General features: G+C 45.4%; 1 protein-coding gene across 1 annotated transcript in view; it reads right to left on the bottom strand.

The window, feature by feature from the left end:
* vwde (von Willebrand factor D and EGF domains) overlaps nt 1–20,064 on the bottom strand; it is a 150,805-nt gene that overhangs the window by 64,188 nt on the left and 66,553 nt on the right. The window contains exons 14-16 of the mRNA XM_067995918.1: nt 14,527–14,641; nt 12,721–12,971; nt 1,306–1,525 (exon numbers count right to left, since the gene is read on the bottom strand). Coding sequence (XP_067852019.1) covers nt 1,306–1,525; nt 12,721–12,971; nt 14,527–14,641 — 586 coding nt within the window. The remainder of the gene's footprint in view (nt 1–1,305; nt 1,526–12,720; nt 12,972–14,526; nt 14,642–20,064) is intronic.

The following is a 20,064-nucleotide window of genomic DNA, read 5'->3' as shown; positions in this document are numbered from 1 at the left end:
CTACTCTAATTTAGGAGTAATTGATGCTGACATTGGGTATAAAATGTTGTAAAGTTTTCATTTAGGGAAAACTAACATTTATTACCATTGGAGAGCAGATGTTTTAACACCCCATCTCCAATGTGCATCAAAGGGGCTTTTCAGTTTTTGATCTGGCTCAATTCCTGGAGCAGGGTGGTCTGAAAGTGTAGTTTCATCGCTACCATATTGGTTTCAGGGAAATTTTGGGCTGCAGCAGATATTATTGGGATAAGAAGATAAGAAGATAAGAAATAGGAGCTGGAGTAGGCCATACGGCCTCTCGAGCCTGCTCCGCCATTCAATAAGATTATGGCTGATCTTCGACCTCAACTCCACTTTCCCGCCCGAACTCCATATCCCTTGATTCCCCTAGAGTCCAAAAATCTATGCATCTCAGCCTTGAATATATTCAATGACTCATCATCCACAGCCCTCTGGGGTAGAGAATTCCAAAGATTCACAACCCTCTGTATGAAGAAATTCCTCCTCATCTTGGTCTTGATTGGCCAACCCCATATCCTGCGACTATGCCCCCTAGTTCTAGACTCTCTAGCCAGGGGAAACAATCTCTCAGCGTCCACCCTGTCAAGCCTCCTCATAATTTTATAATACATTTTTCAAATAGATCTTGTTGGGATATATTTTATTATTTGTATGGGCAACTGGTTAATTTTCGTTTTATTGTGGAAAACAATAAACTCAAATTAAAATGGTGGGTTTGCAGAATTTTGCTTCTGAAATTTTCATACAATGTAAATCTGCTAGCTTTAATGATACAAAACTGGCCAATCAGGACATACCTGTAAAATTGCTCTTTTCATATTTCTCAAGTGCCTAGTAGTATGTCACTAACCTGGTCAAATTGAGGTTAGCCACTGGAAAGATGTAGGCAAGAATATCACCTTGTCTTAATATGGAGCTATAGCATTTTAAAAGTTATCAACAAATGTAAATAATCACACAAACCTTTCCTTCTCCTTTAAAACTATTATGACAAATTAATCTGCAAATGTCTGGGTGATGTATTGATTAACTTTGAAAGAAACATGACTGTCCAAAAATAGGAACTGAAACAATGGAAAAGCTAGCCATTCTTATTGTTCCCTGTACGCTAAATAACCAATCACACAAAACTTTATTTAACACTGGTTCACTCTACTGGTTCACTGTTGATTGGAATTTGTCCAACCAAATACAGCAGGTACAAATAATAAGAATGAGGAGGGCAAACATTTAAAAAATACAAACCTTCTGTGACTATAACAGTGCATACAAATTATTTACCTTGAAAGCCTTCTTGACATTTACATGAATAACTATTGATTCCATCCAAACAGCTGCCAAAGCCACATGGATTGGATTTGCAGTCATCAATATTCACTTCACAGTAATCTCCTTCAAAACCAAGGGAGCACATACAGAGATACTCTCCACTCCCCGGAGGAAAGTTTATGTTTGTAACACAGGAGCCTCCATTCAAGCAGTTGCATGGGTTTACACTGACCTATTCAGAAAACAGACGTAGTATTATATTTCACATGATGATAAAAGATAAGAATATATGTGGCATAGCATGTGGGAGGTCAAGACCACATATAGTCCTCAGGCAAATTGGGTTAGACGGCGGGATATAATTGAACCAGGGTGTGTAGATGTAATTCTGTCCTAATTTTTATATTTCTATTATAAATTCCTATGTCCATATTTATATTGGAAACTGCCTATGTAAAAACTGTAATTACTCCCTCCCACATGTACTGGCATTGCAGCACTTTCACTGGTGGCAGGGTATAATCACAACTTGTCAAGTTTATAAATGTAATTTCCATTATAAATGGGAACAGAGGAATTTACAATGGAAGAAGTCAATTGGAAATATGTGTAAGTATTTTAATATATTTCCGTTGATCGCCTATGGCGTTGCAAACGGAGTGACCAGAGGCAAGAGAGGGGAAAGAGGGAGGGAGGTGTGTGAAAATATTATCATTTACTTTTCATGAAATTGATCCTGGTTGTAATGGTACTGATGCTGGGGTGCTTAAACTCACTGACTGACAGTTGCTAACAAAAGTTGATTTTTACTCTTATTTTAACCTTAACCTTCTGCTTATTTGAAGAACTTTTAAAGTCCAAGACATTACTGGAGAAACTGCCAGCTGTGCAAATATATAGATAGAAAATTCGTTTTTCATGCAAGATCGGATTAGCTTTGTTTTCTTTATCATGAACCTGTTATTAAAGAAAACAACTAGGCAGACATGTGTGGAATAATGAAAATGTCACCTGTCGGTACAGACTTTGGTCTTCTAAATGTTTGGACTTTGGGGGTGAGTAGAAAGTGCTTTTCCTAACACTGTTAATAACTAGCCAGTTGTTATAGTATTACATGTTGTAGAAGAATTCAAAACACAGTGACATTGATATAGAAACAAATCTGGCATATAAAAAAATGTTTGGATTGAAAAACAAATTAGGACCAGGTTTGAACTTGGAATGTGTTCCACAAACATTAAACCCATTTCCTTCCTGTGTTTCAATAGCAACTTGTTGGTAGGTAGTTGTGGTTTGTGTCTCTGGGGAAACTAAGACCATCCTGTCATTTCCTCTAAGAGCTCTGAAACAACCTGCAGGATTTTACATTTTCAGAATAAGACTTTATTTTAAAGATTGACAGAACAGTTGTTAGTGATTGGGATCTGATATTTTCCGTGAAATGGAATGGGAAGTGACATGATTAGATGTGGTTACATTACTTAGTTCTATACCTAGGTTTGCAGATTTAGACCTTTTTATCCTATTCTATTTAGTTAATGTTTTGCTGCCAAAAAGTCAAACATTTTTACAATCAATTTTAATTAAAATGCTGGTAGTGTTCTAGATTTAAGTAGTTATACACATCTTGATAGAAATAAGATATTTGTGGGTTAAAATTGTGCTGCATGAGAAATACATTAACACATTCAGATGAAATTATTCACTATTTTAGCAGAGGAGTTAATCTATTTAAAAACAAATGGGTTAACAGTTTTGTTAAAATAACGGATAAAAGAATTTCATATGAACATGTCAACATGCTCAACTAATGTGCCATAGTGTAATTTCAACCCGTTAGATAAAAGAGACTCATCTGGCAGCAAGGTTCTGGGCAATGATGCAACCCACCATACGCAGTTTCTATTATTTAATTTAAACATAAGAATTTTGACTTGTTAAATTTCAGATACTAAATATTATGAAGCAGAATTTGACGAATTGGTGAAACCATATTCCTTTTCTACTTTTTATTATTTTTTTCCAAATGCAAGTGTAAAACTTTCTTTAAGTTCTCTCTATTCTTTTGTCTCCTTGAACCATGTACCAACTGCAGTCAGGAAGGCAGGCAGGCAAGTGACTCTCCGCCAGGCTTTTACCAATGCAGCAGCTATGAGCTGCTCAGGAATGATTCTCCCTCTGATTTGCGTTAAAATCAGCACCACCAAATTTTATGTGGCTAAGATGAAGAACTCAATGGTGTGGGGAATTGCAGATTCTAACTATGTACCATAATTCAATAGAACACACATTAGTGCACCAACATGCCTCAACACCAAAACCTTTATTATAATTCACAAGAAAAAATTCTCGAGGGCAATTAGGGATGGGCAATAAATGCTGGCCTCGCCAGCGATGCCCACATCCCGTGAACGAATAAAAAAAAAAATTGGAACCTTATTCCAGGCTTCACTTTGATGGAAATATAGCTGCAGTCCTTCAGGGATCTAATCAACATTAAATACTGCTATTCAACACATCATTTCAAACGCTTTGGCATATTCTTTGAGAATACTGTATTGGAATTTTACATTGCGCCATCTGCACACCTCTATTTAAATATTCTGAAGAATTCTGCCATAGCTAATGGGCATACCAGATTCAAATGCCATTTAACACTATGCCATGTTGTAAAGATGTGAACCATATGTAAACCATTATTAAACATACCAGGGTTATATTGGATAACCCCCGAAATAGGGCGCTGGGATCGCAGTGCACGATTAACCCACGCCCGGTCATGGCGATGCAGGCAGCACGTAACATTGGGGCCCCCTGTTGATGCTTGCAGCCAGCACTGTTAATTGGCTGCACACTCCCCTCTTTCTTGCAGGAGAAGGTGGCACACAACACTAGGCAGCAGGAAAGAACTGGAGGAGGACGGGCACACCTACACGTCCTCACCCCATGGAGGAGACAGTGCTGTCCATCACTGGACAGGCTGTCGCTGAGGCTGTGGTCACTGGCGGTGCTGGAAGTATTGATGAGGGACTCTGCATACCTACTCCTCCTTCTCGTTTCCCACTTCTCCCTCATCCCACAATCTTTTCTGACTCACGTGCTGCAGATGGTGTAAGCACGCACTTCGTATTTTCTCCTCTCCCCTCGCCACAACTCAACCTGTGTCACTTTGTCATTTCAGATACCCAAGAACTAGAACTGGCACCGTCAGAGGAGGCAGAGGAAGATCACAGTGATGATGAAGACACACCATCATTCGATCTTACACTCGCAGCCACCAACTCAGATACTGACACAGTGTGTAGTTTAGAGGCTAGGATAGAGGAGGGATCTGCATGTGATGAGACACCGGGCACAAGTGTACAGGAGTCGAGGCAGGGGGAACCGCAGATGCCAGCTCGCCAGAGAGTGAGGTCGTACACTGGTTCTGCTGCCAGAGGAGGCAGATGACGACGTTGATGGGACAGGCTACAGATGAAGGCTGATGGGCATACACAACCAAATGCTTGGTGCACTGGAAAACCTGCCAGAAAGTCTGCGCACAATGTCAAAGGGCATGGAGGAGTCCAGCTCCAACTTGGCAGACGGCTTTGCGCAGAGCTTGGAGCCCATCCTTTTTCACATGAAACGGGTGGTCACCTCCATCAGCACACCTGTGGATCCCACCATGATGCAGCATCTGATGACCAATGTCACAGCTTCCATTGCAGCACAAACAGCTGCCATCCAAGGTCTGACTGCTGCTTTGGAAAATCAGAATGCTGGGTTCCACTGTGGAACGGGACCTCCAGGGCATCACAGTAATCAGGCAATCTGTTCTCCAACAGATTACCAGGATAGCTGAGGCACCATCCTGGGAGAGTGGCAGTGGTGCCTTGGAAGACGAACCTGCTGTCCTCTCTCAGAATGGCAGCATTCCTGCTCCCACCCCTGCCATTCCGCCAGTGCCCTTGTTGTTGCCTGTCAGCTAGCCAGGCCAGACTGCTACAGCTTAGGCGGAGATGGTGCAGTCTGATGCCGAGCCCCCCAGGCCCAGAGCTGCTTGAGGTCGTCCTCCAAAGTCATTTGCACTCACCTCCATTGAAGGTCAGCAGCCATCCACCACCCATGCTCCAGTCAGTGGAGATGCACCGCGTAGGGTCACTAGGAAAGGTAAAGGCACCTGAACGGCATGCACTGAGAAAATGCACAAGGGTGAATAGTCTCAGTTTGTTTGGACCGTTTCATGTATAAATCTATAAATGTGGTTATGAATTTGTATTTGGTGCTAGTTTTTATTTCTGTGACGAGCTGAAGGAGGAAGCAATGTGTAATTATAAGGACGACGATTTGATGGTCATGTGAGAGAGGAAAGATAAGGGGCCCGATATTAGGAGGGCGGCGGGTTCGCGGCGGGGGGTCGACTGGGCGCTTGGGTAAGGCTCCCAGTGAAATCGGGGTGTTCCGCACGGAATCGCAGGCTAATTGGATCCACTTACCTGTGCTTCCGGGTTTCGTGCTGGAAAGCTGCGAAGTGGGTGGACTGCGCTTGCGCAGCATAGAATGTCAGCTGGAGGAGCTCTATTTAAAGGGGTAGTCCTCCACTGACTGATACTGCAGGAAATAGGAAAAATTGCAGCATGGAGCAGCCCAGGGGGAAGGCTGCTCCCAGGTTTAAGGATGCCCCACTCCAGGTCTTATTGGATGGGGTGAGGAGAAGGGGGAGGACAGAGATCCTCCCCCCCCCCACGGGCGGGAGGAAGCGGCCTGCCTCTGCCACCACGAAGGCCTGGCTCGAGGTGGCAGAGGAGGTCACCTGCACCACCAACGTATCATGCACCTGCATACAGTGCAGGAGGCGCTTCAATGACCTAAGTAGGTCAGCCAAAGTGAGTACACTTACTCATTCTGCCACATCACCGCCCCCACCCCACATCTCCTTCTGCACTGCCAACACTACTCTATCACATCATCCCTCACACCCACTCAAAGCTCATCCTCATCTTACCTGCACTTACTCACCTCGCCAGTACACATCCCGCCACTACCACTCAACCCAATCCTCATACAATCTCATGGCTCTATCTCATACTCACCCTCTCATGCATCTCTTTCACGGTCAGCCTCACTCTGCAGCCACAGAGCATGTATAACATATGTGCAGTAGGAAAGGTAAGGCAAACATGTCATGAGCATGAAGGGGATGCACAAGGGTGTTTGAGGGTTTGTCATGGTTTTTACTTATATTTAATTTCTGATCAACTCACATAACATATTATATTGGCACCACTACTGCCATGTCTTTGCGAATCTTGTCTGGTTTGTGCAATAATGCCCTTTCCTGAGGATCACAATGAAGACCCACACCTGATGTCACCCATTGTGTCACTGCAGAGTGGGTGTAGGTGTATTTGCAGGGCTCTTTTGTGCAGACGACTGAGAGACGTCGGCAATGTCCCCGGTGGCACCCTGGAAGGATGCGGAGGAGAAGTTGTTGAGGGCAGTGGTGACTTTGAAGGCGACAGGTAAGAAGATGGGGCTCGGGCCAGCCGGGAGCAGCTCGGCATGAAGGAGGCTGCAGATGTCCACGACTACATGTCGAGTGACTCTGAGCCTCCGTGTGCACTGCTGCTCAGAGAGGTCCAGGAAGCTGAGCCTCGGTCTGTGGACCCTGTGGTGAGGGTAGTGCCCTCTGCGACGCATCTCTCTCTGCGGTAGCCCTCCCTCCTGCTGTGCAGGTGGATGTATCTCAGCACTGTGTTGTGGGGCTCTACGTGTCAGAGGTGGATGGCGTGGCCGGCGAGGCTGGTGATGCTGTTCGTCCTCCGAGGAGGTCATGACTGCAGCTACGGCGGCCCCCATCCGGAAGATGTACATTTGAGGGGGTCCGCAAGGTAGATACATGTGTCTGTACACCAGGGTAAGTGTGCAAGTTTGTGACTTTTATTGTTAGGAGGAGGGTGGTGGAGGCCAAACTTTGTCCAAAGTGACAGAGTGGCCTCCTGCAATGAGTGAGGGTCACCCCCCCCCCCCCCACCCCTGTCAAATGGACCTTTGCAGCTGCCACAGGCGGATGGCTGCAACACGTCCATTTGAACTGGGAGTGTTTCCCCCAGTACGGGAAACAGTCTCTGTTCATTGCAAAAATCCCACCCCTCCTAAAATGTTATGTTAATCAGGTCAGTAAACGACCCAAAATACCTTAAATGAGTACTTTAAGTGGCACCCCGCCGGCTTTAATTGCCAGTGGGAATCCCACATGCAGGGGCTGCGCGTGCATGTCACCGCGTCATTGGGGAACCCGGATGTGGGCGGGTTGGAGCCGGGCTCCAGACCTGCCCCGGGAATCCCCGATTTTCGCAGTCCCCCCCGTCGCGAACATACCCGCTCGGGGGTGCGAAAATCGAGCCCAAGATGTGTGGGGCTGTTGGTGAACGGGAAGATGTCATTGAGGTTACATGTGTCGCTCATTAATCATCTGATCACACCGAGCCCTGGCAGACAGGACCTGTCCACCTTGTTGCCTCCCTGCTTCTTCCTCCTCCTCCTCCTCCTCCTCCCTCTTCTGTCAGCATGTCCTACTCTGCGTGGCCTCTCTGCATGCTCCCAGTCATGTTCAATTCCCAGAGGAAGCCCAGGCCACCCATGTCTGGAAGCAACTTTGGTCAGCACACTATTTGAAATGCCACTAACAGTACTGCAAGACCAGCCAGACCACTGTCTATAGAATATTACAACTTTCTCTAAATATAGGAAACTTCCACAAACACGCACAATTGCACCAGCAGCCAGAATAACTAATCTAGCAACTAACGTGTAACCCCCGCACGATCCCTTTAAATAGCGCTGGTAGGTGGTCCTCCATGCCGTTTAACGTTGTGTTCAGTTGTGCGAGGTTAAGGCAAGGGTGTTGGCTCAAGTGTGGAGTTCCAAAATGTTGCTGGCTGCTTCGAATCAGTGTTACACACTAATTTACGTCATAATCTCCCAACTTTACATACTGCCGGCGGTCATTAGAGGTGCGTGCACAACCACCTTTACCAAGATGGCGTCCTGTACACTTCATGTGCGCGCGCATCTCGGACGCCATTTTCGGGGCTTGGGATTCCACGTGGCACCTACAGAACGGGCATCATACAAGCCAATTTCGCTCCAACTGCATATGTGTAAATAAGAAAATCTGTTGACTCTTTCTCCTAATTAAATTTAAATGAGAATGCATGCATGCTTGCTGGGTCCCTCTTCTCGGTATGGTTCTCCTCCCTTTCAAAACCGCTGTGATCATCCCCACTTCTCAAAAAACCCACACTCAACGCCTCTGTCCTTGCAAAATACCGGCCCATCTCCAATCTTTCTTCTCCAAAGCCCTTGAACATGCTGTCACCTACGAGATCCATGTGTTTTGGGATGTCTTCCTACATTATAGGTGCTTTATAAATGCAAGTTGTTGTTTAAAATGTTATCAGCCAGTGATTGTTTTAGCACAAGAAAAATCTGAATGATAAAACAATCACTGGTATAGTCAAACCCTGACACACATACACCTAGGCCCTGAATTTCCATGGGGTTCCTCCAATCTCTTGCTGTAACTTTGACCGAAACTTCAATGAAACAAGCATCTATGGCTGGCTTGAGGCACTTACATCATTTCTCTTGGGGTTCCACCAATCTTGTGCCTTTGTTTAAGAAGGGCGGCAGGGAAAAGCCTGGGAACTACAGACCGGTGAGCCTGACATCTGTAGTAGGTAAGTTGTTAGAGGGTATTCTGAGGGACAGGATTTACAGGCATTTGGAGAGGCAGGGACTGATTAGGAACAGTCAGCGTGGTTTTGTGAGAGGAAAATCATGTCTCACGAATTTGATTGAGTTTTTTGAAGGGGTAACCAAGAAGATAGATGAGGGCTGTGCAGTAGACGTGGTCTACATGGACTTTAGCAAAGCCTTTGACAAGGTACCGCATGGTAGGTTGTTACATAACGTTAAATCTCACGGGATCTAAGGTGAGGTAGCCAATTGGATACAAAATTGGACTGATGACAGAAGACAGAGGGTGGTTGTAGAGGGTTGTTTTTCAAACTGGAGGCCTGTGACCAGCGGTGTGCCTCAGGGATCGGTGCTGGGTCCGCTGTTATTTGTTATTTATATTAATGATTTGGATGAGAATTTAGGAGGCATGGTTAGTAAGTTTGCAGATGACACCAAGATTGGTGGCATTGTGGACAGTGAAGAAGGTTATCTAAGATTGCAACGGGATCTTGATAAATTGGGCCAGTGGGCCGATGAATAGCAGATGGAGTTTAATTTAGATAAATGTGAGGTGATGCATTTTGGTAGATCGAATCGGGCCAGGACCTACTCCGTTAATGGTAAGGCATTGGGGAGAGTTATAGAACAAAGAGATCTAGGAGTACAGGTTCATAGCTCCTTGAAAGTGGAGTCACAGGTGGATAGGGTGGTGAAGAAGGCATTCAGCATGCTTGGTTTCATTGGTCAGAACATTGAATACAGGAGTTGGGATGTCTTGTTGAAGTTGTACAAGACATTAGTAAGGCCACACTTGGAATACTGTGTACAGTTCTGGTCACCCTATTATAGAAAGGATATTATTAAACGAGAAAGAGTGCAGAAAAGATTTACTAGGATGCTACTGGGACTTGATGGTTTGACTTATAGGGAGAGGTTGGATAGACTGAGACTTTTTTCCCTGGAGAGTAGGAGGTTAAGGGGTGATCTTATAGAAGTCTATAAAATAATGAGGGGCATAGATAAGGTAGATAGTCAAAATCTTTTCCCAAAGGTAGGGGAGTCTATAACGAGGGGGCATAGATTTAAGGTGAGAGGGGAGAGATACAAAAGGGTCCAGAGGGGCAATTTTTTCACTCAAAGGGTGGTGAGTGTCTGGAACGAGCTGCCAGAGGCAGTAGTAGAGGCGGGTATAATTTTGTCTTTTAAAAAGCATTTGGACAGTTACATGGGCAAGATGGATATAGAGGGATATGGGCCAAGTGCAGGCAATTGGGACTAGCTTAATGGTATAAACTGGACGACATGGACATGTTGGGCCGAAGGGCCTGTTTCCATGTTGTAAACTTCTATGATTCTATGAGGAGAGGAGAGTGGTCTACAATGTTGAAGGCAGTAGATAGATCAAGGAGGACAAAGAGGGACAGTAAATCATGATTGTAGTCACACAAGGACTTTATTTACAACTTTGAGCAGTCTTGGTGCTGTAGGATGTTGGGAAATGGCTTAGATATACTAGAACAGGGGCCAGCGAGAGACTTGAGTGTGTTGTTGGATGGCAAAGACATATTCAAGAACTTTGAAGAGAATAGGCAACATTACAGCATGGGGAAGGGGGAAGGCTGCTCCCATGTTTAAGGATGCCTCATTCCACGTATCATTGGATGGGGTGAGGAGGAGGGGAAGGACCGAGATCTTCTCCCCGGCGGGCGGGAGGAAGCGGCCTGCCTCTGCCACCAAGAAGCCCTGGCTCGAGGTGGCAGAGGAGGTCACCAGCCCAACATATCACGCAACTGCATACAGTGCAGGAGGCACTTCAATGACCTAAGTAGGTCAGCCGAAGTGAGTACACTTACTCATTCCCCTACACTCCGTCTACCACATCACCACCCCCACCCCACATCTCCTTCTGCACTGCCAACACTACTCTGTCACATCACCCCTCACACCCACTCAAAGCTCATCTTCATCTTATCTGCATTTACTCACCTCACCAGTACTCATCCCGCCACTACCACTCAACCCAATCCTCATACAATCTCATGGCTCTATCTCATACTCACCCTCTGATGAATTTCTTTTATGGTCGGCCTCACCCAAGCTGCCACTACCTGTGCTGCAGCCGCAGGACATGCATTACGTATATTTAGTAGGAAGCGTCGGGCAAATGTGTTGTGAGCATGAAGGGGATGCACAAGGATGTTTGAGGGTTTGTCATGGTTTTTACTTATATTTGATTTCTGATCAACTCACATTACATATTATATTGTCACCACTACTGCCACGTCCTGGCCTTTCTTGACTGGCTTGTGCAATAATGCCCTTTCATGAGGTTCTCCATGAATACCCTTGATGCCCCCCATTGAGTCACCTTACGTGGGTGTATATGTAGTTGCACGACTACTTTGTGCAGGTGCCTGTTGCGCAGCACTGTGTTGTGTAGCTCCATGTGGCGGAGGTGGATGGCATGCCTGGCAAGGCTGGTGATGTTGCTTGTCCTCCAATGGAGTGATGAATGCAGCAATGGACGCCCCCCCCCACCCCAATCCTGACGGTAAGTGTGAGGGGGTCCACAAAGTAGTTAAATGTGTTTGGACAGCAGAGTTTAGGGTATGATTTAATAATTTGGAGTGTGGAGACAACGGTGTGGCAGGCAAAACTTTGTTTGAGGTGACAGAGTGCTCTGCTGCAATGAATGAGGGTTTACCCCGCACCTGTTGAATGGACCTTTGCAGCTGCCACTGGCTGCTAGCTGCAACACGTCTGTTTAAACAAGGAGTGTGTCCCCCAGCATGGGAAACACGCTCTGGGTAGTCCAAAATCCGAATCCTCCTAAAATCTCCAACTAATGAGGTCTGTAAACGACCTCAAGTACCCAGATAATGATCTTAAGTGGGATCCCGCCGGCTTTGATTGCTGATGGGAGTCCCACATGCGGGGGCTGCGCACCGATTCGCGCCATTGGGGAACCCGGAAGCAGGCGGGTTGGAGCCGGGCTCTGGACCCGCTCCGGGAATCTCCAATTTTAGGAGCCCCCCCCCCTCATGAATGCACCCGTTGGGTCATCCGAAAATTGACCCCATAGTTTGACAAAAGAAACATATAATGCTGTATAAATAAATTATGATAAAGGAGAACTGTTGGTTGTGTTTCACAATGTTAATGCTTATTTCTGCTTCCAAAAAAGGGCTTTACTGATGTTTTATGAGTTAACATTAAGAAAGATTATTACCATGTTATACTTGACCTAGCTGACATAGAGTGCCAGAATTTGGAAAATATGCCATTCCCCAACAAGGATTTTCTTCATTAGCATGAAAATTCACCCCTTCCAAAAAAAACTGTACCTTTTTCATGATTGGAAAATGGTAATTTCTCCCTCATCATAGAATCATAGAATGGTTACAGCATGGAAGAAGGCCATTCAGCCCATCGAGTCAAGCCGGCTCTCTGCAAGAGCAATCCAGCTAGTCCCACTCCCCTGCCCTTTCCCCATAGCCCTCCAAATTTTTTCCCTTCAATTTGTTATCCAATTCCCTTTGAAAGCCATGATTGAGTCTGCCTCCACCACCCCCTCAGGCAGTGCATTCCAGATCTTAACCACTCGCTGCGTAAAAAAGTTTGTCCTCATATAAACAAGCACAAAATGTTCTTTTGTACAAAGTCTTACAGAAGTTTACACTTCTCCCATATGATGTCCCTTACCTCTACTGACACTTTGGTTTCAGCATTACAGTCATCTGTCACAGAGAAAGTGAACTCCTGTGATTCCTGTAAAGAGACCTTCCAAATAAGAAGTCCTGCTGGAGAAAGGCTAGCATCCTGGGGGCCAGTATCTATGTTAAAAACAACAGCAGATCCTTCTGGGTCAGAAGCCATGAACTGGTACACAAAATTTTCACCAGTAAAGGTCTGCAGTCTATCTTGTGAAGCTTGAAATATTGGAGGTTGGTTATCTGCAAAAATAAGTGATCATTTTACTTCATACAGAAACAAATAGCAAAATAATCTACCGGATGCTACAGGGTAAACTTGAACTTTCAGGTGGCCGGTGGCGGACACACAGGCCAGCTAGAGGAAGGCCGTCCATTTCACGGGCCTGGCCACATTATCTCCCAACGAGCTGCATGCCTGCAGACTCCTGCCCAGCGCAATAATGTGCCAAGAATTAGTGATTTGAATAATTTTTATTATCTTTAACAGACTTTTCATTTTTTAAACATAGAACCAAGATGGGACTTTATGCTTCAGTGCTCCTAATGCATGGTGGGAGCGCATTTTGGGAAATTCCCACTCCAAGCCCATGGAAAATCCTCACCTCTCTGTTTATCTATTTTACTAAAATTCACGTGATCTATTACCATTTTTTGCTTATATCAGGCTTCAGCCAATGAGGAGTAAAACTCATGACTGACATAGGTGTTACAGTAACAGTGACAATAGACTTGGTGGTCTCTGGCCTCACAAGAACATAGGTAAATTCAAATACTTTTTTTTATTCGTTCATGGGATGTGGGTGTCGTTGGCAAGGCCAGCATTTATTGCCCATCCCTAATTGCCCTCGAGAAGGGGATGGTGAGCCGCCTTCTTGAAACGCTGCAGTCCGTGTGGTGAAGGTTCTCCCACAGTGCTGTTAGGAAGGGAGTTCCAGGATTTTGACCCAGTGACAATGAAGGAACGGCGATATATTTCCAAGTCGGGATGGTGTGTGACTTGGAGGGGAACATGCAGGTGCTGTTGTTCCCATGTACCTGCTGCTCTTGTCCTTCTAGGTGGTAGAGGTCGCGGGTTTGGGAGGTGCTGTCGAAGAAGCCTTGGCGAGTTGCTGCAGTGCATCCTGTGGATGGTACACGCTGCAGCCATAGTGCTCCAGTGGTGAAGGGAGTGAATATTTAGGGTGGTGGATGGGGTACCAATCAAGCGGGCTGCTTTGTCCTAGATGGTGTCGAGCTTCTTGAGTGTTGTTGGAGCTGCACTCATCCAGGCAAGTGGTGTGTATTCCATTACACTCCTGACTTGTGCCTTGTAGATGGTGGAAAGGCTTTGGGGAGTCAGGAGGTGAGTCACTCGCTGCAGAATACCCAGCCTCTGACCTGCTCTTGTAGCCACAGTATTTATATGGCTGGTCCAGTTAAGTTTCTGGTTAGTGGTGACCCCCAGGATATTGATGGTGGGGGATTCGGCGATGGTAATGCCGTTGAATGTCAAGGGGAGGTGGTTTGACTCTCTCTTGTTGGAGATGGTCATTGTCTGGCACTTGTCTGGTGCGAATGTTACTTGCCACTTATGAGCCCAAGCCTGGGTGTTGTCCAAGTCTTGCTGCATGCGGGCTCGGACTGCTTCATTATTTGAGGGGTTGCAAATGGAACTGAACACTGTGTAATCGTCAGCGAACATCCCCATTTCTGACCTTATGATGGAGGGAAGGTCATTGATGAAGCAGCAGATGAAGCAACTGTTATTACATATCTCAACAATCAACCAGAGATGATAGAATATGAATTAACTTACTTTCATTAATAGACCACTCCAACTTGGATATATCTGGTCTGCACAAAAGGCAAGGGCTAGTTGGATTTGGATCTCCTGCACCATAACAGAGCCCATCAATATTGCATGTTTTCTCCTGGAAAAAACAGTACAATACAGGAAAATCAAAATGCAAATTTATGTAGTGTATTCAAACAAACATATGTTTCAGAGTACATGGCCGTGATGATTTATGTACATACACATTGCCTGTGGCCTGTGTGATTTTATATACACACACATTGCCTGTGGTCTGTGAGATTTTATATAGCGAGTGAGCATGTCTGAATAACCCATGAGTGACAAATAAGTCATGATTTTGGGTCGTGAGGCTGTATACCATATCCAACAGACAATACTTTTCATACAGTGATATTGCTCACAGATTTGATATATATAGCAGTCAATCTCTTATGGCAATGGGCATGGTAAGTCAGAGAATATGGTTACTTTCTTATTCGTCTCTGCTGTCTTTGTGTAACTGTTTGTTTTTCCATCTCTCCTCTTCTGCTTCAGTCTCTTCTGCTTCTCTCACCGCAACTCTTCATTTTGCTTCTTTCTTTTTCTTCTTTCCTTTTGGGCGGTGTGGAGACAGGGAAAGGTGTCACAATGACTGAAGCCTGCGTTTTATGGCAGATGGTTGTGGAGAAAATGTGAGTCTTAGTGGTTAACTTCCTATCCCCTACCCCAATCACTTGTACTTCTCCAAAACCCTCACTCCCATCATGTCTCCTACCTCCTTACCTTCCCACTACCCCTTCCCTATCCTACCATCCCCTCAGTCCCATTATTACCTAACCTCTTCCCCTTCGAACCACCTGCTGAACCCTGCATCTTGCTCTCTCCTTGGTATGCGGTCACTCAGTTAACTCTTCATCCACTTTTCCTCTGCTTCCACTCACTCTCTCCAAGGACGGGTGGCAAGAGTTCATATGCTCCTTCACACTTAAACAGGTTCCCTCCTCTTACCTTCTCTTCCTATCTGTTTCCCTCAAAGAAGAGTTAAAATTGATGTCTTTTAAAAAAAGAAATCAAATCAGAATGAGGAAAGAAACTGCTTTTACTAATTTCTTTATATTTATGTCTTTCTCTCTTAGAAATAAAAAATCTCTATTTCATAGGCAGTTAGCATTTGATCTCTAATAACAGTCAACTAAACAGAGATGAGGTGTTTAGGTGGCTTCAAAATTCAGTTGGTGTTTTTTTTAAATTTAAGTAACATCAAATAAAGAAAGGCTCACTACTTTTTCACCCATTTCTCTATCACACAGATGTAAGTAATAATTGGCATTGGTTTTTTTCCAACAGTCAAAAAAACACAGGTAAGCTAGTTAGTTAGCTTCAAGATTCAACCTGGTTACTATTTTTTGAAAACAGAACTCACATTAACATAAAGATTCCCTCAGCTTAATACATTTTCTGAAGTGTATAGAATACAAAACAAAAGCTACAACAGGTGTGTAAGCAGAATACTATCTATTCTCTCTCTATCACTTACGGCTCTGTTTTTTAAAAACACTCAATATAAATTTTAATTCAAAGATTTTGAAATTTCTTGTGGAGTAGGCCATTTAGTCCCTCAAGCCTGTTCCGCCATTCTATTAAATCATGGCTGATTTTAACCTACATTTACCCACCTTGGCTCCATATCCCTTGATATCCTTGCCCAACAAAAATCTATCAATCTCAGTCTTGAAGATTTCAATTGACCCAGCATCCACAGCTTTTTGGGCAAGTGTTCCAAATTTCCACTACTCTTTGTGTGTAAAAGTGTTTTCTGATTTCACTCCTAAAAGGCCAAGCTGTGATTTTAATATTATGTCCACTTGTTTTGGATTCCCCCAGCAGAGGATATAATTTCTTTATACCTACACTATCACAACCCTTATCATTTAAAACACCTTAATTACATCACCCATGAACCCTCTAAACTCAAGGGAATACATAACTAGTTAATGCAATTTGTCCTCATAATTTAACCCTTTTAGCCCTGCTATCATTCTGGTGAATCTGCACTGTAACCCCTACAAGGCCAACATATCTTTCCTGAAGTTTGGTGCCCAAAACTGAATGCAATACTGCAGATGGGGTCTGACTAAGGCTCTGTAAAATTGAAGCATCACTTCTTTACTTTTGAATTTCAACCTCCTTGAGATAAAGGTCAACATTCCATTAGCCTTTTTGATTACTTTTTGTACCTTGTTTACGTGGACACCCAAATCCCTTTGCTCTCAGTCTCTCACCATTAAGAAAATATTCCAGTTTGTCTTTCTTAGGTTTAAAATGTTCCAAAGTGGAAACCTCACATTGAACCCCATCTGCCCTCCTGACTGGCCTCCCATCTTCCACCCTCCGTAAACTTGAGCCCATCCAAAACTCGCACCAAGTCCTGTTCTCCCACCACCCCTGTGCTCACTGACCTACATTGGCTCCCAGCCCGGGAACGCCTCGATTTTAAAATTCTTATCCTTGTTTTCAAATCCCTCCATGATCTCGCCCCTCTCTATCTCTGTAACCTCTTCCAGCCCTACAGCCCTCCGAGATCTCTGCGCTCTTCCAATTCTTGCCTTTTGCGCATCGCCGATTTTAATCGCTCCACCATTGGCTGCTGTCCCTCAGCTGTCTAGGCCCTAAGCTGTGGAATACTCTCCCCAAACCTCTTTGCCTCTTTACCTCTCTCTCCTCCTTTAAGACGCTTCTTAAAACCTACCTCTTTGAACACCTGTCACAGGTTTGGTCACCTGTCTTAATACCTCCTATGTGGCTCGGTGTTAAATTTTGTTTAATAACCCTCCTGTGAAGTGCCTTGGGACGTTTTACTATGTTAAAGGCGCTATATAAATGCAAGTTGTTGCTGCCACAATTTTGCGAAGTCACTTAATCTGTTCACATGGCTTAACTTCCTGCCCCCATTCATTTGAATCATAGAGTCATAGAAAGGTTACAGCACGGAAGGAGGCCATTCAGCCCATCGAGTCCACGCCGGCTGAATGCAAGAGCAATCCAGCTAGTCCCACTCCCCCACCCTTTCCCCGCAGCCCTGCAAATTTTTTCCTTTCAAGTACTTATGCAGTTCCTTTCTGAAGGCCATGATTGAATCTGCCTCCACCCCCCGCCTCGGGCACTGCATTCCAGATTCTAACCACAGAATTGCTACGGAGTAGAAGGTGCTAAAAGCTAAACAAAATCTATCAGTATATCTGACACAACATCTGCACAACTGCATCCTGGGAAATTAGGCACACAGCACATACTCAGACCACACAATCCAAATCGAACTCCCAGAGTCACGGTTCTAGGCAAAAATATCAACTCCAAGCCCAAGCTTTTGGGAGAGGCTAAAACCTACAGGTAAAAACTTTAATGAAGGCATTGAAAGTCATAAAAGGCAACTCAGTGGATAAATTTAATCATGTTACTGTGAAATATGTCGAATCTGGTGGTGACAAAATCATGGATGAGGATTTTGGCAGCAGATGGCTGAGGTAGGGGGCGGAGACAGGCAATGTTACAGAGATGAAAGTAGGCGATCTTTGTGATGGAGAGGATATGGAGTCAGAGGCTGTGTCCGGGATCAAATAGGATGCCGAGGTTGTGAACAGTCAGCTTCTCCCTGAGACAGTGGTCAGGGAGGGGGATGGAAATGGAGGCGAGGGTATGGAGTTTATGGTGGGGCCCGAAGACAATGGCTTTGTTCTTTCCAACTGGGGGAAATTGTGGTGCGTCCAGGACTGGATGTCAGAGATGCAGCCTGACAACACAGAGGCAGTTGAGGGGTCACGAGAGTGGTGGAGAGGTAGAGCTGGGTGTCGTCAGCGTACATGTGGAACCAGACACCAATGGCTCCAATTTTAACTGCCCTCACCTGACAGAAACTGAGTAGGGGGGTGGCAGTTAAAATAACAGGAGTCAATTATTCCCACCAATCCTGCTTCCTTTCCTCCGTGTCTCGATATTAACCTGCTCTTTCGAACAGGCGAGCAGGACACTCGCAGGAAGGAAGCGGGGTCCTGTTTTAAATATGTAAATCTGGTCTGATGATGTAATCAGGACCTGATCTGAGCAAGGGGCAGTGTCGGCTCCGCTGTCGGGCAAAACCTGCGGGGAGCCGGATCCTGGGCCAGAAGGTGTTTAGAAGGTAAGTTTTAAATTTATTTTTCAGGTTTTCTTATGGGCCAGGAGAGACCGGCGTTCTCCTCTGGGCCTCACAAGGAAGTCTTGGGCCTCCCTTGCGTGCGGCTAACTCCCCCCAACCCTAATCGCGGAACGACCCCCCCCCACCTGATCGTGGCCCCAACCTCTCAGCCACACCTCCCTCCCAATCACAGCCCCAATCACTGAAACGCTACGCCCCCATCCCCTCCTCCCCTGACCTTGGCCCTGAACATTCCTCTCCACTGACTGCCGGGGGCAGTCCACGGGTCCCCGATTGTGGCCTCCTGCCTCTTGTCTGCACTTTTGCCCGCTGGGCAGGCTGTCAATTTTCATGGATGGAAAGTGCTGACTGACCTCTGCATCCGAATTCCCAATATGTGCTTTGACCTGAATTCCCAATATGCACTCACAGCGTGTATGTGAGCTCCATGTTTGGAATTTAAAATCTACTATATATTGTATACATTTCTAAATGGTCCACCCTACTGAAGCCAGCATTTACCAGGTTCTTAACAACCATACTAAATAGTATATTATAACTACGTGCTCTTCTGAGATTGGGGTTAAAGCAGAGTACAGGAAACTTAACTCTTTATCTGACCTGGCCTATACTTTAGCTGGAAATGTTGATATAAGCTGGCCAAAACGGATAAAGTCTGATGTATATAAAAAATCAATTATGATCTTGTTTGAGGCAATACATGAAAATTATGTTTAATTTGTCTTATTACTGAAAATGACACCCACTTCATACTGATGTCAACTACTATGGGCCCGATATTAGGAGGGAGGCGGGTTGGCAGCAGGGGGTCGACTGGGCGCGTGGGTAACACGCCCAGTGAAATCGGTGGGTTTGGCACGTGATCGTAAGTAAATTGATGCCACTTATCTTGGCTTCCAGATTTCGCGCTGGAAAGCTGCGCAGCAGGCGGACTGTGCACCCGCATCATAGGCTGTCAGCTGGAGGAGCTCTATTTAAAGAGGCAGTCCTCCACTGACTGATGCTGCAGAAAATAGGCAAAATTACAGCATGGAGCAGACCAGGGGGAAGGCTGCTCCCAGGTTTAATATGCCTCACTCCAGGTCTTACTGAATGGGGTGAGGAGGAGGAGGAGGAGGAGGGAGATCTTCCACCCGGCAGACGGGAGGAAGCGGGCCTGCCTCTGCCACTATGAAGGCCTGGCCTGAGGTGGCAGAGGAGATCACCAGCATCACCAATGTATCATGCACCTGCATACAATGCAGGAGGCGCTTCAATGACCTAACCAGGTCAGCCGAAGTGAGTACTCTTACTCATTCACCTACACTCCGTCTGCCACGTTATCGCCCCCACCCCACACCTCCTTCTGCACTGCCAATACTACT

The sequence above is a fragment of the Heptranchias perlo genome, chromosome 2 (genome assembly GCF_035084215.1).
Source record: "Heptranchias perlo isolate sHepPer1 chromosome 2, sHepPer1.hap1, whole genome shotgun sequence".
NCBI lineage: Eukaryota > Metazoa > Chordata > Chondrichthyes > Hexanchiformes > Hexanchidae > Heptranchias > Heptranchias perlo.
The sequence above is the reverse complement of the archived record's forward strand: the minus strand, read 5'-3'. Positions and strand labels throughout refer to the sequence as shown.